Source organism: Dendrobates tinctorius, unplaced genomic scaffold, assembly GCF_039654945.1.
Source record: "Dendrobates tinctorius isolate UK_male_01 unplaced genomic scaffold, ASM3965494v1 ptg000082l, whole genome shotgun sequence".
NCBI classification, from domain to species: domain Eukaryota; kingdom Metazoa; phylum Chordata; class Amphibia; order Anura; family Dendrobatidae; genus Dendrobates; species Dendrobates tinctorius.
The window spans coordinates 10131917-10159714 of record NW_027361750.1 but is presented as its reverse complement, the minus strand read 5'-3'; the positions used below and the strand labels follow the sequence as shown (position 1 = coordinate 10159714).

At 45.7% G+C, this 27798-nt stretch overlaps 1 protein-coding gene across 6 annotated transcripts in view; it reads right to left on the bottom strand.

Annotated features, from left to right (window-relative positions):
* Positions 1 to 27798, bottom strand: part of MYBL1 (MYB proto-oncogene like 1) — an 85427-nt gene that overhangs the window by 44816 nt on the left and 12813 nt on the right. For all 6 annotated transcript variants that reach the window (XM_073583896.1, XM_073583897.1, XM_073583898.1 and 3 more), the window contains exons 2-5: positions 26754 to 26859; positions 26599 to 26670; positions 18038 to 18130; positions 9494 to 9714 (exon numbers count right to left, since the gene is read on the bottom strand). In XM_073583896.1, the coding sequence (XP_073439997.1) occupies positions 9494 to 9714; positions 18038 to 18130; positions 26599 to 26670; positions 26754 to 26859 (492 nt within the window). The remainder of the gene's footprint in view (positions 1 to 9493; positions 9715 to 18037; positions 18131 to 26598; positions 26671 to 26753; positions 26860 to 27798) is intronic.

Genomic DNA, 27798 nt, shown 5'->3' with positions numbered 1-27798 from the left:
GGCGGGGGGGTGACACTGTCCAGTCATTGCTGCCGGAATCAGACTTTATATCCTACAAATATATAGTGTCACAAAGCCAGATGGTATTTTATTACCTAACATATAAAATCCAATGTGCACAGCCAGAAATTATTAAAAAGATTTAAGAAATGCGGTCCACAGTGAAGAGTCAAGAAAAACGAACCCAGACAAGCAAAAGAGCATGGGTAACAAGTTATACTATGTAAATAACAAGTGTACATAATGGCCTAGTTCAGGGAGCCCCCTGAGGAAGCCGATGTGAAACACACATCGGGATTTGAGGAAATGCACAGGGGGACTTTGAACTATGGGTAAGCACTGCTTTTTGAGATAATGGTATTTTGTTTCAACCGGTATAATATCTTTTACCTACATTATTGTCCCTGAACTAGGCCATTATTTACACTTGATATTGTCTACACAATATGACTTGTTGACAATGTTCTTTTGCTCATCTGCGTTGCCTTTAGTTGACTCTTCACTGTGGACCCTAATTATTAAACCTTTTTAATAGTTTTTTCATGCTCAGTAATAAAATACTTTTTGGATAGTATTATGGACTTTGTGACTCCATATGCTCGTAGGAAATTTATTTTGCTCATTTATATAGCCATTAATTCCATATACACTGCTCAAAAAAATAAAGAGTACACTAAAATACCACATCCTAGATATCTCTGAATGAAATATTCCAGTTGCAAATTTTTATTCATTGCATAGTGGAATTTGTTCAGAACAATAAAACATAATTATCAATGTAAATCAAAATTAATATCCCATGGAGGTCTGGATTTGGAATGATACTCAAAATCAAAGTGGAAAATCAAATTACAGGCTGATCCAACTTCAGTGGAAATGCCTCATGACAAGGAAAAGATGCTCAGTAGTGTGTGTGGCCTCCACGTACCTGTATGACCTCCCTACAATGCCTGGGCATGCTCCTGATGAGGCGGCGGATGGTCTCCTGAGGAATCTCCTCTCAGACCTGGACGAAAGCATCCGCCAACTCCTGGACAGTCTGTGGTGCAATGTGACATTGGTGGATGGAACGAGACATGATGTCCCAGATGTGCTCAATCGGATTCAGGTCTGGGGAATAGGCGGGCCAGTCCATAGCTTCAATGCCTTCATCTTGCAGGAACTGCTTACACACTCCAGCCACATGAGGTCTGGCATTGTCCTGCATTAGGAGGAACCAAGGGCCAACTGCACCAGCATTTGGTCTCACAAGGGGCCCGAGGATCTCATCTCGGTACCTAATGGCAGTCAGGATACCTCTGGCGAGCACATGGAAGGCTGTGTGGCCCTCCAAAGAAATGCCACCCCATTAATGACCCACTGCCAACCCGGTCATGCAGAAGGATGTTGCAGGCAGCATATCGCTCTCCACGGCGTCTCCAGACTCTGTCACATGTGCTCAGTGCGAACCTGCTTTCATCTGTGAAGAGCACAGGGCGCCAGTGGTGAATTTGCCAATTCTGGTGTTCTGTGGCAAATGCCAAGTGTCCTGCACAGTGTTGGGCTGTGAGCACAACCCCCATCTGTGGACGTTGGGCACTCAGACCATCCTCATGGAGTCGATTTCTAACCATTTGTGCAGACACATGCACATTTGTGGCCTGCTGGAAGTCATTTTGCAGGGCTCGGGCAGTGTTCCTCCTTGCACAAAGGCTGTGGTAGCGGTCCTGCTGCTGGGTTGTTGCCCTCCTATGGCCCCCCCTTCATGTCTCCTGGTAGCGCCTGCAGCCTCTGGACACTACGCTGACAGACACAGCAAACCTTCTTGCCACAGCTCGCATTGATGTGTCATCCTGGATGAACTTTACTACCTGAACCACTTGTGTGGGTTGTAGAGTCCATCTCATGCTACCACGAGTGTCAAAGCACAACCAACATTCAAAAGTGACCAAAACATCAGCCAGAAAGCATTGGTACTGAGATGTGGTCTGTGGTCCCCACCTGCAGAACCACTCCTTTATTGAGGGTGTCTTGATAATTGTGGCATGATACCAGTGCTGGGTGACCGGCACTTCTGGGGTTAATGTTCAGATCGCAGTGCAGACTCTCACCTGCACACCTGGGACCTATTATGGTGGCCTCTCATTGGTTCTGGGGAGGCTTCTTATAGCCTCAGGAAGCTCCCATCCCCGTCAGTTATACTTTCGCCCTTGGCATTGTGTGGTGACCCCTGAGTGTGTTTGTGCTGTGTTCTGGTTGCTTGATTCTCTGTGCATGACTCGGTCTGTTCTCTTGATATCGCTTTGGATTCTGCTTGGTACCTTCTATGTCCGTTTGGTTTTCGATCTCTGCTTGGCCCTGACTGTCCGTTCTGTCTCATCCCTGGTACTGTATTGATATCTTGTGTATGACCTTTGGCTTTGTCTGACCTCCCGTCTGTTTATCCCTCCTGTACCTCGCTTGCCTGTCCTCTGCTTTGCCCGACTCTGAGTTTTCTTCCTCCTCTGAAAGCAGGACGCTAAGCCCCGCCCCCTTGCAGTCACATGACCGTAGGTCCTGTGCCTGCTTTCTAAACTTCTAGATTCAGGTCCCGTGCTTCTTTATTGTCCAGCTGTTCTTGTCCCCAGGGGTCCCTATGGTGCAGGTGAGTCCCTGCTTAGCGGAGGCTGTACGCTGGCGCTGTCAGCACCCTGACATTATAACTGACCATTAAGTTTTTTGGGGGGGGTTTTATGCAGAGAGTTATGGATCCCATACAGTCTCTGGCTGACCGGATGAAAAGTCTGAGTCAGATGTTTCAGGGTTTATCTCTGGAGCAGCAAGCTCTGGCTCGTTCTCAGCAGCAGGTTTCTGAGACAGTGCGGGGAGCTCTAGCTGCTGGGTCTCTGGGGGCTGGGGCGAGTGATGTTGTTTTGGTGTCCCCAGAACCACCTGTTAAACTGCTTGACTTTTTTTCTGAAAAAAAAAAAAAAAAAAAAGAAGAGTTCAGGGTCTTCATGGAGGGGTGCAAACTTTTTTTTTAGTTTGAGACCACGCTCCTCTGGGGACGAAAGTCAGAAGGTTGGGGTCGTTATGTCTCTATTAAAGGGGGTTTTACATATAGCGATATCGCTATGTGTGATACTTACCTCCGACCGGCTCCCCCGCTGTCCATCGCTGATCGCGCGAGATCGGGCGGCTCCATTTCTCGTCGTCTGCTTCCTGCTGTGTGAGACGAGCGACGCGTGGAGGCGGGCGGGAGGACGTCAGGATCGCTGTGTGTGAAAGGTAAGTATCGTGCGCTGCATCGCTGTGAGATCTTTCTGTGTGAAAGCTCACTAGCGATCATTTAGCGATGCACCAGCGATCCTGACCAGGTCGTATCGCTGGTCGGATCGCTGGTGCATCGCTAAATGTAAAAGGGCCTTAAGAGGGTCCCCACAAGCTTGGGCTTTCTCCCACTGCCCCTGAGAGAGTGTCTGTGAATGCATTTTTTGAGGCCCTCGGGCACATTTATGATGAGCCTGACCGAGTGCGATTGGCAGAGGACATGGTGATGAGTGTCTGTCAGGGGAAACACTCAGCTGAGTGGTTTTGTACTGAGTTCCGCCGCTGGGCCGCAGAGGTCTCTTGGAACGACGCCGCACTCCGAGGACTCTTTCGCAGAGGCTTGTCCGAGAGGCTGCAAGATGCCTTGGCGTTACATCCCCCACCTAACTCTTTCGAGGACGCCATGACCCGGCCGTCCGGATGGACTGCAGGCTGCGGGCCAGAGGGATGATGCAGGTGGAGACTCCATTTTTCCCCAGTGGAAAAGAGACTGCCCCTGAGCTCATGGATGTAGGCGCCCTCTCCCTGAAGGATACGGAGAGGAAACGCCGGAAGGACAAGTAGTTATGCTTTTACTGCGGTAAAATGGGACATTGGAAAAGGGAGTGTCCTGATTGCCCGTCTTCAAACCCGGTCGGCGGGAAACGACTAGGTCTGGGTAGTCAACGGGGAGACTACTCAGACCCTCAGGTACCCTTTTACTCGTTTTCTAAAGTGTTACTGCCTGTGGAACTGTTTGTGGACGGTAGTTCTTTTTCCTCTACAGCCTTCGTGGACTGCGGGTCATCGATTAATCTCATTGACTCCCAATTGGTCACACACTGCAAGATAGGGACAGTTAGGCTCAAGGTTCCGATCAAGGTGATGGCCATTGACTCCTCTCCCCTCACTAAGGAGGGAATTCGCTTTATGTCTGACTTGTTTTCGCTCAGAGTGGGCGCTACTCAGGGTTGGTGTTGGGCATGCCCTGGTTACAACGCCATAACCCAGTTATTAACTGGAAAACGGTGGAGATTGTTCAATGGGGTTTATTGATTTTGAGTTATGTGATAAATCCGCACTGCTGGTTGAACCTGTTAAATCTGTGTCTGTATCATCTGTCGAGCTGGAAGGTATTCCGGAATGCCAGAAGGACTTCGAAGATGTATTCTCCGAAAGCGAGGCCGAGACGTTACCGCCACATAGACCCTTTGACTGCGCTATTGAACTGGTCCCGGGGGCTAAATTACCTAAAGCCAGTCTGTTTAATTTGTCCGGTCCTGAGCGCTTGGCTATGAAGGAGTACATTGCTGAAAGTCTGCGCAAAGGACACATACGTCCTTCGGTCTCACCTGTGGCGGCAGGTTTCTTTTTTGTAAAGAAAAAAGATGGCGGGTTACGTCCCTGTCTCGACTTCCGGGAGCTTAATCAGATTACTGTACGGAATACGTACCCCCTTCCATTGATTCCCGATTTATATAACCAACTATCAGGGGCAAAGTGGTTTTCTAAACTGGATCTTCGGGGGGCATATAATTTGATAAGGGTCCGAGAGGGGGATGAATGGAAAACCACGTTCATCACGACTGAGGGACTATTTGAAAATTTAGTCATGCCGCTTGGTCTTACCAACGCCCCCGCCATATTTCAGAATTTCATCAACGTGGTATTCTCGGATCTCATTGGTCGTTTTGTCGTTATCTACTTAGATGATATTTTGATATATTCCACCGACAAGCATTCTCATTTGGAACATGTACGAACTGTTCTGCAAAGACTGAGAGAAAATCATCTGTATGCCAAATTGGAGAAATGTGTATTCTGTGTGCAAGAATTGTCTTTTTTGGGGCTAATTGTATCCGGGGAGGGTTTTTGCATGGACCCCAAGAAGGTGCAGGCCATTGCAGATTGGGTGCAACCCCGAGATCTTAAGGGTCTTCAGCGCTTCTTGGGGTTCGCCAATTATTACCGTAAATTTATCCGGGGGGTTTTCGCAAGTGGTCAAACCTCTCACGGATCTAACATGCAAAGGTGCGGATGTGAGAAATTGGTCCTCACTCGCAAAAGAGGCCTTTGCGACGCTGAAAAAATGTTTTATGTCTGCTCCTGTCTTGATACAGCCAGATCCTTCCAAGCCATTTGTGGTGGAGGTGGACGCCTCCGAGGTGGGGGTGGGGGCGGTGTTGTCTCAAGGGCCTGCCACTCTAACCAAACTCAGGCCATGTGCCTTCTTTTCCAGGAAGTTCTCTGCTGCTGAAAGAAATTATGATGTAGGCAATAGAGAGCTTCTTGTGGTTAAGTTGGCGTTTGAGGAATGGAGGCACTTTTTGGAGGGGGCCAGTCACCCGGTTACTGTGATCACTGATCATAAAAATTTGTCTTACATCGAGTCTGCTAAAAGATTAACGCCCAGACAGGCCCGTTGGTCACTTTTTTTTTTCTCATTTCCAGTTTACTATTACATTCCGACCAGGGTCAAAGAATGTCAAGGCTGACACATTATCTAGTAGTTTTCACCCTGTGTCTGTCCCTGAGCCACCGTCCTCCATTCTGCACCCTGGGGTGGTGTTAGCAGGGATCTCGTCTGAATTGGAACGGGAAATTGAGGGGGCCCAGTCGCTGGCTCCTGCGGCCAAGCCAGGGGGCAAGTTGTTTGTCCCAGAGCAACTTCGCCTTAAACTCTTGCAAGAGTTCCACGAATCCAAGTTGTGTGCTTACCCTGGTATATCAGCCACGCGACTGACGGTGGCTAGGATCTTCTGGTGGCCTACTCTGGGTTCTGATATAAAGATATTCTTTTCTGGTTGTGGGGTCTGCGCTCGTTCTAAAAGCTCCCATAGCCGGCCAGTGGGGGAGCTGATGCCCTTTGAAGTTCCCGAAAGACCGTAGACCCATCTGTCCATGGATTTTATTACCAATCTTCCCTCTTCCAGGGGTAATACGGTGGTATGGGTAGTGGTAGACAGATTTTCTAAGCAGGCTCATTTTGTACCCCTGTCCGCATTACCTTCTGCTGAGATTTTATCCAGATTGTTTGTTCAGCATGTGGTCCGCTTGCATGGGGTACCCCTGAATGTGGTGTCTGATCGTGGTGTGCAGTTTGTGGCTAAGTTTTGGCGTGCTTTCTGCAAAAAAATAGGGCTCTCTCTGTCTTTTTCGTCTGCATACCATCCTGAGAGTAATGGTCAGACGGAACGCACTAATCAGTCTCTGGAACAGATCCTCAGATGTCTGACTTCTGCAAGACAGAATGACTGGTGTGATATACTGCCGTTGGCTGAATTTGCCTTCAATAGTCGGGTGAGTCAATCCACTGGTATGTCCCCTTTCTTGATCAACTATGGGTTCAGTCCTCATTTTGGTGAGTTTTCTCATCTGGATCCGGGGTGCCCCGGGGCTGAGGACTCTGTTCAGCGGTTAAAAGATACATGGGCAGAAGTCCAGCGGCGTATACCTAGGTCTCAAGGCAGGTATAAGTTTTTCGCGGACAGGAAACGAACCGCTGGTCCCATGTTTCAGGTGGGAGAGAAAGTTTGGCTCTCCACGCGAAACATTAGGTTAAAGGTTCCGTCAGCCAAATTGGGCCCCAAATTCATTGGCCCATACAAGATTGTGGAAAAAATCAACCCGGTAGTGTACAGGCTGTGCCTTCCACCCTCTTTCAAGATCCCTAACGTCTTCCAAAGATCTCTACTGAAGCCGTTTGAAGCAGTCCGGGGAGAATCCGAATCCGCTGCTCCCCCGGTTTCGGTTGAGGGACATGTGGTAAATGAGATTGGTCACATTGTAGATTCTAGGTTGGTACAGCGGTCAGTACAGTACCTAGTTCATTGGAAGGGGTATGGGCCGGAGGACAGATCCTGGGTGCCGGCCCGGTTGATGCATGCGGATCGTCTGGTTCGGGCTTTCCATGCTAGGTACCTGGGCAAGCCTGGGGTCCAGAGGCCCCCCGTTGAGAGGGGGGGTACTGTCATGATACCAGTGCTGGGTGACCGGCACTTCTGGGGTTAATGTTCAGATCGTAGTGCAGACTCTCACCTGCACACCTGGGACCTATTATGGTGGCCTCTCATTGGTTCTGGGGAGGCTTCTTATAGCCTCAGGAAGCTCCCATCCCCATCAGTTATACTTTCGCCCTTGGCATTGAGTGGTGACCCCTGAGTGTGTTTGTGCTGTGTTCTGGTTGCCTGATTCTCTGTGTATGACACGGTCTGTTCTCTGGATATCGCTTTGGATTCTGCTTGGTACCTTCTATGTCCGTTTGGTTTTTGATCTCTGCTTGGCCCTGACTGTCCGTTCTGTCTCATCCCTGGTACTGTATTGATATCTTGTGTATGACCTTTGGCTTTGTCTGACCTCCCGTCTGTTTATCCCTCCTGTACCTCGCTTGCCTGTATTGCGCCTGACCTCTGCTTTGCCCGACTCTGAGTTTTCTTCCTCCTCTGAAAGCAGGATGCTAAGCCCCGCCCCCTTGCAGTCACATGACCGTTCACTTGACCGTAGGTCCTGTGCCTGCTTTCTAAACTTCTACATTGAGGTCCCGTGCTTCTTTATTGTCCGGCTGTTCTTGTCCCCAGGGGTCCCTACGGTGCGGGTGAGTCCCTGCTTAGCGGAGGCTGTACGCCGGTGCTGTCAGGACCCTGACAAATTGCCAATAATTTCCATCTGTCGTCTATTCCATTTGCACAACAGCATGTGAAATTGATTGTCAATCAGTGTTGCTTCCTAAGTGGACAGTTTGATTTCACAGAAGTTTGATTTACTTGAAGTTATATTCTGTTGTTTAAGTGTTCCCTTTATTTTTGTGAGTAGTGTATAATATACACACATACATGTACTGGAGTTCATTCCATGTATTTGTAAGATTGCTTGAGGGCTTTGGTGACTCTCTAATTCTACAAATTGTTCTTTGGATAATCTAAATACTGAAACAGATTATTTAACCCATACAATTATCTAAACTTACTTAAACTATTTATTTCTAAATTTCCAAAGAGGAATATCAGGGGAGTAGCACAAGGCAGGGATATAAGGGAAGAGGAAATACTACTTGCTTAAAGAGTTTGTCCACCTTTGTGGGCAATTTTTTTTTTACTTAAATGTATGCAGTTGGGGCTAAAAATCCCTTTTCCAATTGGGTTACATAAAAAATTTGCACCGTTAGCCTCCTATAGCCGCTGTATGGCACGGTCTATTGCTGACTGCAGAATGAGTTAACGAGGTCGGCCACGTTATCTTTTATTTTATCAGACATTATTTTGGGGCACTCACTATTATATAGGTCTGACAGTGACAGGTTCTCCTCCTGCTCTGGTTAGTGCAGCTTCTGCACAGACTGCAGACATCTCCTGTCTATACAATGGCTGCTGGTGGAGGAGCCGGTGACCAGACCTGTCCATCAGCCTTGTCCAATTGAAAAGCAGAAAAAATTGCTCGCAAACGGTAGACAACCCCTTTATGGATCCTAGTATGTACTAAATTAGACATGACAAAGAAAACCATTTGCTTTGAGTTTAGAAAGAGACTGTATACAAATTTTTTATCAAATTCTTTCAATCCTGCAGAACATGAGACTAAGACATATTCTGGATTATTGGACAATAATATTTGTATAAAAGTATAATAAAACTCAATTGTAAGAAGAGCTAACATTCAGAACCAAAGCTAGAACTAAAATGTTAACATTAAAATGTTTTTTTTTTTTAGGTAATTACAAGTGCAGTTTTTGAAGCAAACACCACAATGAAAAACACAACAAAAAAGAAAAAAAAAAAAAAAAAAGAAAAAGTATTGAAAAAAAATAAATTTATCTTTATTTGAATGCAGTCCTTGTCCTTTGTACCGCTAATCTTCATGAATGGTACAATACAGTATAATGTGCACTACCTTAAGAAATGTACTCCAGTCACAGGTTGGAGTACATATCTATTGGATTTTACACCACTATTGCTGTGCTTGGCCATGCCCGATACCCACTAAGCTGTAACCACTTTTCAGAAGTTTGGTGAAGTTGGTGGGGACTGGTGTAGAAAATGTTCCATGGATTGGGGTCAGCACGTGTGATTCCAGCCTCAGAGCATTTTTCTAACTAGTTTTCTTAGTTTTTGGGTGCTACATGACAGTTTGGAGCTGGAAACCAAGCAATGGGAATTATCCATCTAAAACAGATCTCTGGCTTATTTTATATAAAAAAGTAACTTTTTCACAAGTAAGAACCGATATTTACCTTCCTGGAAGCAGTTTTGCAATTTCTGCCCATCGGTTTCCAAGCCGCTTATGAGCATTGTAGATTACGCGGTCCTCTTCCAATGTCCAAGACGACTTCTTTACTTCCGGATTTAAGTGATTGTGCCATCGCTCCCTGCATTGTTTGCCAATTCTCCCTTTCAGATGCTTTGCAATAAGAGACCATCTTTTGGGACCATATTTCTGAACCAATTCAATCACCTGATACCAGGCAGGAGAGGAGATGTGGTTACAAATAATAAAAAAGAAAACACCTCTTCTTGTCCTAAAAATGCTGTTATACAGCTACATAAAGTATTTCAGCCATACAATGCAGATCTTATAAGGTTTTATACATTTTTCCTAAGAAGGCTAAATATTTGTTTTTAGACACACTCTCACATGGCTAGCATTACATGTAGTCTAAGGCCGGAGTCATAGGAGCCTATAACACGGCCGAGAACTATGTGATAGAACATCGCACAGCACTTAGACCCGTGTTAAACCATGGGGCAGCTCAGATCTGTGATCATTTTCTCATGCTGATCTGGCATGAGAAGACATTTGCTGCATGCTCCAATTGCACTCGGCTGTCATCTGAGCGCAGTGAGATTACTGCAGATGTCGGCAATGGAGGAGATGGAGAAATTACTTTCTCTGACTCCTCCGCACCTGTGCTGCCATTCCCTCATTCAAGAGAATCTGAGCACAGTGCACTGACATCCGGATCGTGCTCCCAGCAGAGCTGGAGCTAAGGGTCATTAGCATGTTGCATCCGATACTATACGCTAATGTGACTCCTGCATAAAGCTTAATTTAGGCATCTGCATATTATTTTCTATAACTGGTACGGTTCCTGTTTTTAAAATCACTAATAGAATAAATATGCACAATCCTGGTCAAAAGTTTTGATACCCTTTAAATTGTTCCAGAAAATGAAATATTTCTCCCAGAAAATTATTGCAATCACACATTTTGCTATACACATTCGTTAGAAAAAGGCAAAATGGACATAATTTCACACTAAACCCCAAAAATGGGCCAAACAAAATTGTTGGCACCTTTCCAAAAATGTGGGTGAACAACTTTATTTCAAGTATATGATGCTCATGAAAGAATCTTGTGGATAGATGTGGTAAAGCACATCTGTTGTGAATTTGCTTTCTGGCCTACCTCTGGTTACTAGTGAAGGTTGTGGAGCTGGTTATATTGACAGAGGGGTCGCGAGTTCTCTTTCCGGGCTTCCTCTGGTGGTTACTGGAGGTACTGGAGTTGATCTAATTAACAGAGGCCTGCCACCTGATAATGAGGAGGATGACTGGAGATCTGGAGTTTCTGACTGGATTTAAGACAGCCGACTCCCTTTATCCCTGCTGGCGATTTTTTCCTGCCTCCTGAGGTATTAGTTTCCAGCTCAGTCCCTGCATGCTCAGCTAAGTGTTCTTTTGATATTGTTCACATTTGATCTGGTTTTGTCTAGTTCAGGTGTGTGTTCAGCCAGTTCCGGCTGGGGCTGTGCTGAATTTCCATCCTTATGTTACTGCTTGTGCCAGTTTGTTTTTGTCCCTTATTAGATTGGCCTCTTTTTGCTCTGCTTTCACAATATACCGGAGTGCTGATATAGTGGGCGAAGTCTAGTGACTTCAGTAATTTTCTATCAGACGTGTTGGGCATTTTTTGCATGATTGCAGAGTCTTTCCTTTCCTGTCTAGTTAGTGTGGGCCCCATCGTTTGCTCAGTCTATTTTCCTACCTGCGTTTGTGTTTTCACCTTGTCTCACCGACAATATATGTTTGGGGGCTATCTATTCCATTGGGGTCTGCTCTGGGGCAGTTTAGATTTCCCTTTTCTTGCTTTAGGCTTATTTAGTTCTCTGTCTGTGTCGAGGTGTCTAGGATCATCGTAGGTACGCTCCACGGCTACTGCTAATTGTGTGGATAGGATCAGGGATCTGCAACCCGCTTAGATACCAACCTCTCTGGTTTTCTGTGGCTTAGCTTGGTCTTCCTTTCCTCCTCGGTGACCCAATCATAACAGAATCACCAGCCTAAACCGCAGATTCTAGGGTACTCAAAAGCAGGAGAGAATTGAAAAAAAAAAAAAAGTGTCAGAATTTTTTTTTTCTAATATATTTTTTCCTCTTTTTCTCTGGGGCAGTAGGATTTTTTTTTTTAATGGAGATTAAGCAATTGTCTGATCGTGTTGAGCAGCTCGCTGCTGAAGTGTGGGGAATTTCCGCCTATCTCGCTCAATCATCTGTTGAACCAAAAATCCCAACTCCTGATGTGTTTTTTGGGGATCGGTCTAAATTTTTGCATTTTAAGAACAATTTTAAACTATTTCTTGCCTTGAAGCCTAACTCATCGGGGAGCTCTGTGCAGCATGTTAAAATTGTCATCTCCTTGCTGCACGGCGATCCCCAGGATTGGGCTTTTTCTCTGACACCTGGAGATCCTATTCTGACTAATGTGGATGCATTTTTTCAAGCCTTGGGGTTGTTGTATGATGAACCTAATGCTATTGATCAAGCTGAGAAAACCCTATTGGTATTGAACCAGGGTCAGGATTCTGCAGAGTTATACTGTCAAAAATTCCGAAAGTGGGCGGTCCTTACTACATGTAATGACGGTGCCTTAGCAGCGCTCTTTCGGAAGGGTTTGGCAGAAACCGTAAAAGATGTTATGGTGGGATTTCCTGCTTCCTCTGGTCTTGCTGATTCTATGTCGTTAGCCATTCAAGTTGATCGGCGTTTATGTGAGCGTAAAACTACACGAGAGGCTTTGCCGCCTTTTGAACGAACGTCTGAACCCATGCAATGTGATAGGGTTTTGTCTAGGGCGCAATGTAAGGCGTTTAGAAGGTGTAATAAGCTGTGTTTTCTGTGGAGACGCCTCTCATACTATGTCTGTCTGCCCTAAACGAGAAAAATGTTTTGCGCACACATTTGCTGTGGGCAGTGTACAACCTAAGTTCCTTTTGGCAATTACTCTGATCTGCTCCTTATCTACATTTTCCGCTAAGGCTTTTATAGATTCAGGAGCAGCTTTGAATCTGATGGATTTAGACTTTGCTAAACATTGTGGTTTTCCCATGATACCCCTGCGGACTCCTATCCCTTTGAGGGGTATTGATGCTACTCCTTTGGCAGAGAATAAACCCCAGTTTTGGACCCAGGCGATAATGCGTGTCGCCCCGGACCACAAAGAAAATTGTAAATTTTTGGTGTTGCACAATTTGCATGATACTATTGTTCTGGATTTTCCCTGGTTGCAAACTCATAATCCTGTTTTGGATTGGAAATCTGTGTCTGTGGTGAGTTGGGGTTGTCAATGTGTTCTTAGTGACACTCCTGTTTTCTCCACCTCTCCCCAGTCTCATGATATTCCTGATTATTTGACTGATTTTTCTGATGTATTTAGTGAGAGCAAGTCTGCGTCTTTGCCTCCTCATAGAAGCTATGACTGTGCAGTTGAGTTAATGCCAGGGTGTAAATTTCCCAAGGGTCGGCTTTTCAACTTATCGGTACCTGAACATGATGCTATGCGATCTTATATCAAGGAGTCGTTGGAGAAGAGTCATATCCCACCAAGGACAACATCTGCAAGGAGTTTGTATGTTCTCCCCGTGTTTGCGTGGGTTTCCTCCCACATTCCAAAGACATACTGCTAGGGAATTTAGATTGTGAGCCCCATCGGGGACAGTGATGATAATGTGTTCAAACTGTAAAGCGCTGCGGAACATGTTAGCGCTATATAAAAATAAAGATTATTTTTTATTATTATTATTATTATTATTATTATTATTATTATTATATTAGACCATCCTCTTCACCTTTAGGTGCTGTTTTTTTTTTTGTGGCCAAGAAAGATGGTTCATTAAAGCCTTGTATTGACTACCGCTCCCTTAACAAAATCACTGTTAAATATCAGTACCCGTTACCCCTGATTTCTGATTTATTTTCCAGAGTTAAAAGTGCCTGCTGGTTTACCAAGCTTGACCTCAGGGGGGCGTATTATCTTATTTGCATCAAGCACGGGGATGAATGGAAGACGGCGTTTAATACTCCGGAAGGACATTTTGAGTACCTGGTGATGCCTTTTGGGCTCACTAATGCCCCTTCTGGCTTCAAATCTTTTATGAACGATATTTTCCGGGACTTTGTGGATAAGTTTTTGATCATTTATCTGGATGATATTTTGATCTTTTCCAGAGATTGGGATTCTCATGTGGAACATGTCCGGACTGTGTTCCGGATTTTGAGGGAAAATTCCCTGTATGTTAAGGGATCGAAGTGCATCTTTGGTGTACCGAGGATTTCATTTTTGGGATTTATTTTGTCACCGTCGGCTATTGAAATGGACCCGGCCAAGGTACAGGCCATTTATGATTGGGTTCAGCCCACTTCTTTGAAGGCTCTCCTGAAGTTTTTGGGTTTTGCTAATTTCTATCGTAAATTTATAAGTAATTTTTCTGGTATTGTCAAACCACTGACGGATCTGATCAAAAAGGGCGCTGATGTGGTGAATTGGTCTCCAGAGGCAGTCTCGGCATTTCAGGAGCTTAAGCGGAGATTCACTTCTGCTCCGGTTCTACGGCAACCTGATATCTCGCTCCCATTTCAGGTGGAGGTAGATGCTTCTGAGATTGGTGCAGGAGCCGTTTTGTCCCAAAAATATCCAGTGACTTCTAAAATGAATCCCTATGCCTTCTTTTCTCGAAAATTCTCCCGATTAGTTGGAGGGAGCTAGACATCAAGTTGTGGTCCTCACCGACCACAAGAATTTGATTTATCTTGAATCAGCCAAACGCTTGAATCCTAGACAGGCTAGGTGGGCCTTGTTTTTCACGCGTTTTAATTTTGTGGTCTCTTTTCTTCCGGGCACTAAGAATGTCAAGGCAGACGCCCTTTCTAGGAGTTTCTTTGCGGATTCTCTTATTGTGACTGAGCCTACTACCATTCTAAATGAGGGGGTAGTTCTTTCCGCCATCTCACCCTATTTGAGATGTGCCCTGGAGGAATTTCAGGAGGACAAACCTGAACGTTGCCCTATGGGAAAATTATATGTTCCTGATCAGTGGAGGGAGAGAGTAAAGTCTGAAATTCATTGCTCCGCATTGGCTGGTCATCCAGGTATTTTTGGTACCAGAGATTTGGTGAGTCGGTCTTTTTGGTGGCCTGCCTTATCTCGTGATGTCAGGAATTTTGTGCAGTCCTGTGGGACTTGTTCTCGGTCTAAACCCTGTTCTCGTTCTAGTGGGTTGTTGATGCCCTTGCCGGTGCCCAAGAGGCCATGGACCCATATCTCTATGGATTTTATTTCTGATCTTCCTGTCTCTCAGAGAATGACTGTTATCTGTGTGATTTGTGATAGATCATCTTAGAAAATCTATCTTGTACCACTCCCAAAGTTGCCATCTTCTTCAGAGTTGGTGCCCTTGTTTCTACAACAGGTGGTTTGGTTGCATGGGATTCCTGAGAACATTGTGTCGGACAGAGGAGTCCAGTTTGTTTCCAGATTTTGGAGAGCTTTTTGTTCCAAACTGGGAATTCAGTTATCTTTCTCCTCCGCATTTCATCCTCAGACCAATGGGCAGAGAGAACAAACCAGACTTTGGAGTCCTATTTGAGATGTTTTATATCTGCTGATCAGGATGACTGGGTCTCATTTTTGCCCTTGGCCAAATTCGCGCTAAACAATAGAGCTAGTTCTGCCACATTGATGTCGCCCTTTTTCTGTAACTTTGGGTTTCATCCTCGATTTTCTTCAGGGCAAGTGGAATCTTCGACCTGCCCAAGTGTGGACACTGTGGTAGAGAGAATGGAGCAGATTTGGGACCAAGTGGTGGATAAGTTGTCCCTCTCTCAGGAAAAGGCCCAACGGTTTTCTAACCGGCATAGGACTATTGGTCCCCGGTTTAAAGTGGGTGATATGGTTTGGTTGTCGTCAAAGAATATTCCTATGAAGGTTGCGTCTCCAAAAGTTCAAGCCAAGATTCATTGGACCCTATAAGATTTTGGAGATTCTTAATCCCGTTTCTTTTCGATTGGCTCTTCCAGTTACGTTTAAGATCCATAACGTGTTTCATAAATCTCTGTTGAAGAGGTTTGTGGAGCCAGTAGTTCCTATGGCGGCGCCTCCTGACCCTGTATTGGTTAAAGGCAATGTGGGTTATGAGGTAGAGAAAATATTGGATTCTCGTTTGGCTAGACGGAGACTCCAGTACTTGGTCAAATGGAAGGGTTATGGCTAGGAGGATAATTCTTGGGTCTCTGCTTCTGACATTCATGCCGATAGATTGGTTCGTGCTTTTCACCGGGCCCATCCTGATCGGCCTGGTGGCGTGGATGAGGGTTCGGTGACCCCTCCTCAAGGGGGGGGTACTGTTGTGAATTCGCTTTCTGGCCTACCTCTGGTTACTAGTGAAGGTAGTGGAGCTGGTTATATTGACAGAGGGGTCACGAGTTCTCTTTCCGTGTTCCCTCTGGTGGTTACTGGAGGTAATGGAGCTGATCTAATTAACAGAGGCCTGCCACCTGATAAGGAGGAGGATGACTGGAGATCTGAAGTTTCTGACTGGATTTAAGACAGCCGACTCCCTCTATCCCTGCTGGTGATTTTTTCCTGCCTCCTGAGGTATTAGTTTCCAGCTCAGTCCCTGCATGCTCAGCTAAGTGTTCTTTTGCTATTGTTCACATTTGATCTGGTTTTGTCTGGTTCAGTTTTGTGTGTTCAGCCAGCTCCGGCTGGGGCTGTGCTGAATTTCCATCCTTATGTTACTGCTTGTGCCAGTTTGTTTTTGTCCCTTATTAGATTGGCCTCTTTTTCCTCTGCTTTCAGAATATACTAGAGTGCCGATATAGTGGGCGAAATCTAGTGACTTCAGTGTTTTTCTATCAGACGTTTTGGGCATTTTTTGCAGGGTTTTTTGCGTGATTGCAGACAGTCTTCCTTTCCTGTCCTGTCTAGTTATTGTGGGCCCCATCGTTTGCTCAGTCTATTTTCCTACCTGCGTTTTTGTTTTCATCTTGTCTCACCGACAATATATGTTTGGGGGCTATCTATTCCTTTGGGGTCTGCTCTGGGGCAGTTTAGATTTCCCCTTTCTTGCTTTAGGCTTATTTAGTTCTCCGGCTGTGTCGAGGTGTCTAGGATCATCGTAGGTACGCTCCACGGCTACAGCTAGTTGTGTGGATAGGATCAGGGGTCTGCAATCCGTTTAGTTACCAACCGCTCTGGTTTTCTGTGGCTTGGCTTGGTCTTGCTTTCCTCCTCGGTGACCCAATCATAACACACATCATTCTGTTTACTGAAAACAGAATGGGGCCTACAAAGAAAAGAATACAGTACCTACAGTAAAATATGGTGGAGGTTCAAAGAGGTTTTGGGGTTACTTTGCTGCATCTGATACTGGGTGCCTTGACTGTGTGCAATGTATCATGAAATCTGAAGATTACCTAGATTATTGGTCTTCCAGCAGGACAGTGACCACAAACATACTTCAAGAAGCACCCAGAAATGGATGGTAACAAAGCACTGGAGAGTTCACAATTTGTCAGCATTGAGTACGTAACTAAATCCTATTGAACACATGTGGAGAGATCTTAAAATTGCTGTTAGGAGAAGGCAGCCTCAAATATAAAAGATCTGGAAAAAAAGAGTGGTCAAAAATTCCAATTGAGATGTGTAAGAAGCTTGTTGATGGTTGTAGGAAGTTAATGATTGTAGTTATTTATTTCAAAGGGTGTGGAACCAAAAATTAAGTTGAGGGTGCCAGCAAATTATTCAGGTCCATTTTGGGGGGGGTATGAAATTATGTAGCATTTTCCTCTTTTTGTGTTGTTCCAATACACAAAAAAGAAAATTAATGTGTATAACAAAACCTGTAATTGCAATAATTTTCTGGGAGAAATACTTCATTTTCTGGAAAAATTTCAAGGGTGCCAACACTTTCGGCCATGACTGTGTGAAAAACGGATGGCCAAATGAGGGATAATGTTAAACCCTTGTGGAGAATGCCCAGGCAATACTTTATGGGAAAAAAAAGTATGCCAGTTAGCCCTCTTTTAGCTATTTTGTATGACTACTATAAGGCATACTTTAACGTTTTCTATTAGGTTAGAAAAAAAGTTTATACTGGAGAATAAAAAATATTTTCTCAAATGGTAATTAGTAGTTTTTGCAATTTTACAAATTTCACTATTTAATTTAATGGAGTTTTGACCATTGTCTATTATTTCAACCACAAAATATATTTTTCTGTTGTCCAGAAGTCAGTGCACCCAGTTAGTCCAGCTGACTCTTCTATAACCTGATTCCATGCTTCTAAATCATCACCCCCTCCTTTTGTGCCCCATTCTTCTTCCCCACAGGAGGCTAAATACACTTTCTTGTATGACTCCAGATCGCACAATTTCATGATGTAGCTGCTGTGGCCGGCACCAGAATAACGACGGAATGACTGCCTTACCAATGTTCTATTATTTTACTAATATGTAACTAAAATCATGAGCCAAGTCTTACAAGACGTTCTAGACACAAATTACCCTTTGATCTTCCTCTTTGGTCCAAGGTCCCTTTACAAGCTCAGGATTCAAAACCTTCTGCCACCGATGCTGACACTGGATATCTGACCGGTTCTAAAAGAAGACAAGCCACTCTGATGGAGATGTACCTACAGCAACAGTGTGACACACATGTACCTACACATTGCAATTGGACATATAATTTAGCAACGCACTACCTTGCGTTACACACGACCTGGATCACAAATGCAGTGGGTACAGAAAGTATTCAGACCCCTTCACATTTTTCACTCTGTTACCTTGCAGTCATTTGGTAAATTCAAAAAAGTTCATTTTTTTTCTCGTTAATGTACACTCTGCATCCCATCTTGACTGAAAAAACAGAAATCTAGAAATTTTTGCAATTTTATTAAAAAATAAAAACTGAAATATCACATGGTCATAAGTAACCAGACCCTTTGCTCAGACACTAATAATAATAATATTTATTTTTTATATAGCGCTAACATATTCCACAGCGCTTTACAGTTTGCACACATTATCATTACTGTCCCCGATGAGGCTCACAATCTAAATTCCCTATCAGTATGTCTTTGGAATGTGGGAGGAAACCCACGCAAACACGGGGAGAACATACAAACTCCTTACAGACACTCATATTTTAAGTCACATGCTGTCCATTTCCTTGTGATCCTCCTTGTGATGTTTCTACACACCTGTCTATATAAGACCTCACAGTGCATGTCAGACCAACTGAGAGTCGTGAGGTTAAAAGGAACTGGCCAAAGAGCTCAGAGACAGAATTGTGGCAAGGCACACAAAAGAATTTTAGCTAAGGTTACAAAAGAATTTCTGCAGTATTCAAGGTTCTTAAGAGCACAGTGGCCTCCATAATCCTTAAATGGAAGAAGTTCCGGACCACCAGAAGTCTTCCTAGACCTGGCCGTACAGCCAAACAGCAATCGTGGGAGAAGAACCTTGGTGAGAGAGGTAAAGAAGAACCCCAAGATCACTGAGCTCCACAGATGCAGTAGGGAGATGGGATAAAGTTACACAAAGTCAACTGTCACTGCAACCCTCCACCAGTCGGGCCTTTATGGCAGAGTGGTCCGATGCAAGCCTCTCCTCAGTGCCAGACATGTGAAAGACAGCATAGAATTAGCTAAAAAAAAACACATGAAGGACTCCCAGCCTATGAGAAATAAGATTCTCTGGTCTAATGAGATGAAGATAGAACTTTTGGTGATAATTCTAAGCGGAATGTGTAAAGAAAACCAGGTACTGCTCATCACCTGTGCAATACAATCCCAACAGTGAAACATGGTGGTGGCAGCATCATGCTATGGGGGTGTCTTTCAGCTGCAGGGACAGGATGACTGGTTACAATTGAAGGAAACATGTATGCGGCCAAGTACAAAGATATCCTGGATGAAAACCTCTTCCAGAGTGCTCTGGACCTCAGACTTGGCCGAAGGTTCACCTTCCAACAAGACAATGACCCTAAGCACACAGCTAAAATAAGAAAGAAGTGGCTTCAGAATAACTCTGTGACCATTCTTGACTGGCCCAGCCAGAACCCTGACCTAAACTCAATTGAGCATCTCTGGAGCGACCTGGAAATGGCTGTCCACCAACGTTTACCATCCAACCTGACGGAACTGGAGAGGATCTGCATGGAAGAATGGTAGAGGATCCCAAAATCCAGGTGTGAAAAACTTGTTGCATCATTCCCACGAAGACTCATGGCTGTACTATCTCAAAAGGGTGCTTCTACTCAATATTGAGCACAGGATCTGAATACTTATGACCATGTGATATTTGTTTTTTTGTGTTTTTGTTTTTTTATAAATTTGCAAAAATTTCTACATTTTTGGGTTTTTTTCAGTCAAGATGGGGTGCAGAATGAAAATTAATGAGAAAAAAAAAATGAACTTTTTGAATTTACCAAATGGCTGCAATGAAATAGAGTGAAAAATTTAAAGGGGTCTGAATACTTTCTGTACCCACTGTACATCAAGTTGCTACAGCCTTTCCACAAACCTGTTCTACAAGTTTAAGTGTGGTGCGAGCTCAGGCTTAGCTTCCATGCCAGTTAGATTTGGCAAGTAATCTATGTATATGTACAATGACGAGCAGATAAACTGAGCTCACCGGACCGAGGTCTCAACTATTAAGCACCACATATGGCACAAGCTAAAATTGGTATTCCAATCTCCAATAGCCTATCCCAATATATGGTTGTCGTGATCCAGGACGGGGTTTCGCTTTGGCCCATCCTGATCAGACTGGGGGTTAATTGTTCCGCCTCTCTCTAGCAGAGGGCGGCTATTTAATGCTCACTGGACCTAGGTCCGGTGTCAGTTATACTCCTGCCCTCTGCTGAGTTAGTTGACCTTGTGCGTACGTGTGCCTTGTGCCTGATATCTTGCTTGCTTGTTTGGTTTTGATCCGGTTCTGTCCCTGTTACGAGTTCTGCCTGTCCCTCTTGTACTGCGCTACCTCTAGTGTATGACTCTCTGCTTGTGACCCGACTTCTCTCTGATCGTCCCCTTGGTACCACGTCGCCCTCTTGTGTATGACCTTTGGCTTTGTCTGACCACGCGTCTGTTTGTCCCTCCTGTGCCTCGTTTGCCCGTACTGTGTCTGACCTCCGTTTTGCCTGACTCTGAGTTGTTGTATGTGTCCTGCCATCTCTGAAAGCAGGACGCTAAGCCCCGCCCCCTTGCAGTCACATGACCATAGGTCCTGTGCCAGCTTGCTAACTTCAGTGTCCTCAGGTCCTGTGCATCTTTACTTTCCGGCGCTGACAGGATCCTGACACCGATAGTTTGAAGCATGCATGGTCACCTCTGCTGCCCTGCTCCACAGGTATCTTTTAGCACTGTTTCTGTACTCAGGACACGCGCACTGGCTCAGTGAGCAAGTGTAGTGCGGTGTTCCTGACAATGGTAAGTTTAATAACAATAATATTAGCAAATACGGTACCTCCAATTAGAAAATAGAACTACACTTACCGGTAGTTGGGTTTCTAAGACCCTCCACGACAGCACATAGGAGGTTGCCTCCCCATCCTGATTAGGGACAGGAAACAAGAGGTTAAATAGCCCTCCCCTTCCTCTAATCCCCAGTGTTTTCCAAGGACCACATAGAGTGAATGCTTGAAATATTATTTATTTACATAAGTCACATGAACAAAATTTTGTTAGGGGGGGAAATTACCCGTGCTGTTGTGGAGGGTCTTAGAAACCCAACTACCGGTAAGTGTAGTTCTATTTTCTCTAATCCCCTCCACGACAGCACATAGGAGGTATACCAAAGAATATTGGTTTAGGGAGGGACCACGGCTTGCAGGACTTTACTGCCAAAGGCTAGATCTCGTACTGACATAAGATCTAATCTATAATGCCTCGTGAAGGTATGGACTGAAGACCAGGTCACAGCCTTGCAGATCTGCTCAATAGATGCATCAGCTTTTTCTGCCCAGGAGACGGAGACAGCTCTGGTGGAGTGGGCTTTCAGGGATACCGGAGGAGGTAGATCCTGGCTTTTATAAGTGGCCATTATCGCTTTTTTGATCCAGTTAGCTAAGGAGCTTTTGGACGCTTTCTTCCCCTTGTTTGGTCCGCCATACTGAACAAAGAGATTCTGATCTTTCCTCCAAAGTTTTGTCTCTTCCAAATAGTTCAGAACTGCTCGCCGGACATCCAGTGAATGGAATCCTCTTTCTCTCTCGTCCCTCGGGCTATCACAGAAGGAGGGCAGTATTATTTCCTGGGATCTGTGGAAATCTGAAGACACTTTTGGCACAAAGGAAGGGTCTAGCCGAAGAATTAGCCTATTGTCCAGGATTTTTAGATAGGCTCTGTCCATCAGAGAACCCTGAATTTCTCCACTCTCCTTCCCGTTGTAAGGGCTACGAGTAGTGCTGTTTTCCAGGATAGTTTATCTATCTGGGCCTGGTCAATAGGTTCAAATGGAGGGTTCGTTAGACCCTTTAGTACTATATTCAAGTCCCATGTTGGGGCCATGTTGGATTTATTTGGATGGATTCTGGAAGCTGCTGACAAACCTCTTGATCCATCGATGCTCTGCCAGGCTTTGATCGAAGAAAGAACTTAGGGCTGATATTTGTACCTTCAAGGCGCTTGGTTTCAGACCCTTGGATAACCCGTCCTGTAAGAAGTCTAGGATCTTTGACACGTTCGGGTGGAAGGGATCTATGGGAGTGGATCCGTACCATGCCGAAAAGGTTTTCCATATTTTGGAATAAATAGCATTTGTGATAGGTTTCCCCTTTTTTGAAGTGTAGCTATCACTGCATCTGAGAGGCCTCTGGCTTTCAGAATTGTGGTTTCAGAAACCAGGCTGCCAAGCTTAAGCTGTGGGGAGCCGGGTGAAGGATGGGACCTTGATGTAGAAGGTCGCGGTCCGTGGGCAGGATCAGGGGACCCTCTGAGTTCATCAGTTTTAGGGCTCCGAACCAGCTCCTTTTTGGCCAGAGAGGGGCGATCAGGATAGTGATGACCCAGTCTATCCTGACCTTTTGCAGAGTTCTTGGTATTAGGGGAAACGGCGGAAAGGCGTATGCCAGTCCGAAGTTCCATGGGTGAGCGAAGGCGTCTACTCTTGAGTGTTTCTCGTTCGGCCCTATAGAGAAGTAATGCTTTGTTTTGGCATTCTCCCGGCTCGCAAATAGGTCTACCTCTGGGAGACCCCATTTTTTGATTAAGGTATGGAATACTCTGGCGTTGAGGCTCCATCCCCCTGGATCTAAGTCTGTCCTGCTTAGAAAGTCTGCCTCTGCGTTGTCGGATCCTTTTAGGTAGAGACCTAAAAGGGACTGGAGATTTTGTTCTGCCCAGCTGAATATCCGTGCCGAAACGTTTTGCAGACTTCCGTATTTTGTGCTGCCCTGATGACGTAGATGGGCCACAGTGGTCATATTGTCGGAGTAAATTCGGACATGAGTTCCCTGGACTAATGTTTCTGCTGCCTTTAGGGCTTCTTCTACCGCTCTCAGTTCTCTGTAGTTTGAAGATTGTTTTTCCATGACTCTGGGCCAGAGTCCCTGGAAGATTCCCTGAGATGATACTGCTCCCCAGCCGCATTTGCTGGTGTCTGTTGTGATTGACGTCATGGGATCTTTTATCCAGGGTGTCCCTTTCGCTAGATTTCCCTGGTTGAGCCACCAGTTGAGAGACAGCTTTACGTGCTGGGGTAGGGAGATTCTCGTATTGAGGGTCTCCGGGTCTTTGTTCCAGCGGGAAAGGATATATCTCTGGAGTATCCTTGAGTGGACCTGGGCTCAGGGGACGGCTTGGATGCACGAAGTCATTGACCCCAATGTTGACATGGCAAACCTTATGGTCACTGTTTTCTGACTTTTTAGAGTCCGAACTTTTGATCTCACACCCACCTGCTTGGTGGACGGAAGAAAGGATATTTGGTTGTGGGAATCCAGGAGTATCCCTAGAAAGATCTTCCTGGTTGAGGGATTCAGGTCTGATTTCTCCATGTTTACCATCCAGCCCAGGGACGTCAGGGTCTGCAGGACTGTTTGTAGGTGTTATCTTAGAATGGTGTTGGAGGGAGCCAAGACCAGGAGGTCGTCTAATTAAGGGACAACACATATATCCTTCCCTCTGAGGAATGCTACCACTTCTGCCATTATCTTTGTAAATGTTCGGGGTGCCCAAGAGTTGCCGAAGGGTAGAACTCTGAATTGGAAGTGGTGTCTAGAGTGACTGCGAACCTTAGATATTGCCAATGGGATGGATGGATGGGAACGTGGTAATAGGCCTCTTGGAGATCTATGGTGGCCATGGCAAAGTCTCGTCCAATCAGTAGTATCGTAGTCTTTATCGATTCCATCTTGAAGCGTTGGTACTGGACGTAATGGTTTAGCTTCTTTAGGTTGATGATGACCCGGTATTTCCCACTTTTTGCTTTTTTACTAAGAACAGCCGTGAGTATTGGCCCTGACCTTGTTCCAGTTCTGGGACTGGAGAGATTACCACTGATGATAGCATCTTTTGGAGCTCGTCGTGTAGAACCTTTTGCAGTTTTGCTGACGGAAGATGTGTAATTTCCAAGTTTTGTGGGGGGCTGGAGGAAAATTCTATTTTTTCTCCCCATCTGACCGAGTCCAGGATTTTTTGGTTTTTCTCCTGCCAGCTCGGGAAGTAATCTGCAATTCTGCCCCCTACTTGCTTGGCGTCATTTTTTGTCTGTCTGAATGGGAATCGTGAAAAATATTCCTGCCTCTTCTGCCTTTTGGGTAGCTCCAACGTCCCGTTTTCCCTTTACCCCTGTATTGCGGGGTTTGAGTCTGGGGTGGATGATAGGGTTTTTTCTTTGGTGGTTTTGGCTCAGGAAGGTTTTTCTTCTTGTCGGTCACCTTCTCTAATAGCTCGTCCAATGCCGGCCCAAATACGTATTCGCCCTTGAATGGGATAGAGCATAACTTTGATTTTGATAGGATATCCCCACTCCACATTTTTAGCCATAGGGCTCTTCGGGTGGTGTTAGAGAGCACGGACGTTCTTGCCGCAATACGGAACGACTCCGCCGAGGAGTCTGCTAAAAAGGCGGCTGCCTTCTGTAGAAGTGGTAGAGAGGCTAGGAGATCGTCCTTCGAAGTTCCCCTTTTAATATGGTCTCCTAACTGCTGAAGCCAGAGGTACAGGGTCCTGGTTACACAGGCCGATGCAACATTTGTTTTCAAGGAAGTCGCTGAGGCTTCCCAGGACTTTCTCAATAGGCTATCCATCTTCCGGTCCAGCGGGTCTTTCAGCTGTGAGGAGTCCTCGAAGGGTAGCGTAGTCTTTTTAGCTACTCTGGCTACCTGGATATCCACTTTTGGAATCTCAGTCCAAGGTTTCGCGGCTTCTTCATTCAGGGGAAATCGATACTTCATTTCGCCCGGAATACTTAGTTTTTTTTCCGGGAGTTCCCATTCTTCCAGGATTAGACTCTGCATATTATTATGGATAGGGAAAACCATTTTCTTCCTGGATTTTAGGCCATCCTGCACTGAGCGGGGTGGCCTATCTTCTTCTACTCGCATTGTGTTCCTGACTGCTGAGAGTAGTTCCTCCATATCGTCTGAGGAAAAGAACCACTTCTTATCTTCTGACTGGACTGGGGTTAGTTCACCCTCTTCCCTCCAGTCCGCCGAAACCGATGACTGGGAGAAGGTAGACAGGGACGACTGGATTTCCTGTCGCATCATCCCTCTTAATTCCTCTATCAGGGATGGTTGTTCCTCCTGTACGATTTTTGCCGTGCACTACTGGCACAATGTCTTTTTATAATCGGAGGAGAGTTTTTTCCTGCAGATGGCGCATTTTCGGCTTGTAGGTTTTTCTTCCGTTTTTGGTGTAGGATCCTTGTCTCCCTGAAAGAGAGAGAAGGAGGGGGGCCCCTAAGAATGTGTCCTAAACCAAAAAGGTATATACCCTTTTCCGAGTGTACTCACTGGACCAGGGTTTGAGCTGGGCTCTGCAGACACAACTTTCAAGAAAGGCGCATCCATCATGCAGACGTTTGTCCTATCTTATGGTGTCTTCCATCAGGGTCCTTAAATAGGTACCGAGATCCAGCTTCCTTTTCCTCATCCAATCGGATGAGATTGCTCCCCCTCAAGTTCCTAGCGCCACTTTCTTTCCTGGCTTTTTTTTTTTTTTTAATTTCCCACCAAAATGCCGGTGCGTTTCACTGTGGAACGCAAGGAGGAAGCGACGTCACGTCTCCGGCCTCATGGTGCGCATCACTTCTGGTGCATGCCGCTCAGGAGACAGGCATGCGGCGCGCGGGGGGGGAGCGAATACCAGGCTGGGGAGCTACGGGAGGCCCCCAACCCCACTTCACCATCCAGCGTTGCCGAAGCGCCGGAGGATGGTGCGTGTCCCGCCAGCGGTGGGAGCAGAAACGGGGAGGAAGGTGCAGGACGATCGACCCCGGCTGCCCGGCTCATGGTAAGTAGAACCCCGGGATGTCGCCGGCCCCTTCCATGTAGCACATAGCACCTCTTCATTCCTGTTTACGGACAGGAAAACACTGGGGATTAGAGGAAGTGGAGGGCTATTTAACCTCTTGTTTCCTGTCCCTAATCAGGATGGGGAGGCAACCTCCTATGTGCTGCCGTGGAGGGGATTAGAGAAATTTAGTATAGTTCTTCTGATTTGCTATGTCCATTACCCCATGTGCAGGGCATTGCTATAGCTTAGATATCCATGGTTACAGCCACTCACATAATGACAGTTAGCTAGTGGTCATCACCATGGAAATCTAAGCCACTGCAAAGCTCTGCGCGTGGGATAGTTAATCAGAAGAACTATGATACATTTCTAATTGGAGGTATTTGCTAATATTAATATTAAACCTATTACATATTGGGATACGATCTTGGAGATGAGAATAACCCTTTAATTTTCTGTAGAGTTCTAACATATGCCTACAATGACAGAGATAATTCTGTTTTTCATAGATAGTAATTGGATGAGTCAGGATGCTTTTAGATCATTAAGGTCCATTTAGAAAACAAGCTAAAATGTCAGCCCACGTGTATTCTGCCCAGTTACCATGAAGTGACACGCTACTAGAGCCCAGTCATCTGTCCCTTCTTGTTCAACTAGTTTCTTCAATTTTTCATCCTACAAAAAAAAGCACATCTTCAATGAAAACTGAAGACATGAAGAGAAGGAATGGTGAGACATAGGGAGCCTGTAAACACTACCTCTTCTTTGGACCATTTAACTCTATTCCAGACTTTCTTCCCAGATTTCTGCACTGGAATCTCATAATCATGTTCAATGTAATGAAGATCGTCATCTTCGTCCTCACTGGGGATAGAGACGAGGAAAGATGAAGTCAAGCAAGTCATACAGGCAGTTAAGGCACATGCATGGGGTCTAACAGGAGTTAGGGTTCAGCTCATGTTAGCATCCTCCCCATACATAGGATTCTTCTTCTCTACAACAGTAATAAAAGAGAATGGAGAACAGACCCTGTGGCCACATTGTCATCATCTAATACAAGATGGGGGACGAACATACGCAAAGTTTGGGTGCGTAAGTGAAATTATGCAAATATATAATCTGATTATTGCTCTGACGACCCTTATCTTCTATGTTCCCTCTTGAGTTAATTTATAGCTGCTATATCCTAGCACCCATTTAATGAACATTATGCAGGTATTACTGATGCAAACAGTATGCAGACAGTGATACTATGTTCAGAACACGTGGTCAGCTTTGTAAAGACTTGTTCCTGCTGTCATGAACATTATGTGAATTTTTACAGTAACAAGTGGCACAAAACGTATACAAATCAATCACATTCAGCTGGATGGCCACAGCCGAGACGTGCCGCTGGATGGCCACAGCCGAGACGTGCCGCTGGATGGCCACAGCCGAGACGTGCCGCTGGATGGCCACAGCCGAGACGTGCCGCTGGATGGCCACAGCCGAGACGTGCCGCTGGATGGCCACAGCCGAGACGTGCCGCTGGATGGCCACAGCCGAGACGTGCCGCTGGATGGCCACAGCCGAGACGTGCCGCTGGATGGCCACAGCCGAGACGTGCCGCTGGATGGCCACAGCCGAGACGTGCCGCTGGATGGCCACAGCCGTAGACGTGCCGCTGGATGGCCACAGCCGTAGACGTGCCGCTGGATGGCCACAGCCGAGACGTGCCGCTGGATGGCCACAGCCGAGACGTGCCGCTGGATGGCCACAGCCGAGACGTGCCGCTGGATGGCCACAGCCGAGACGTGCCGCTGG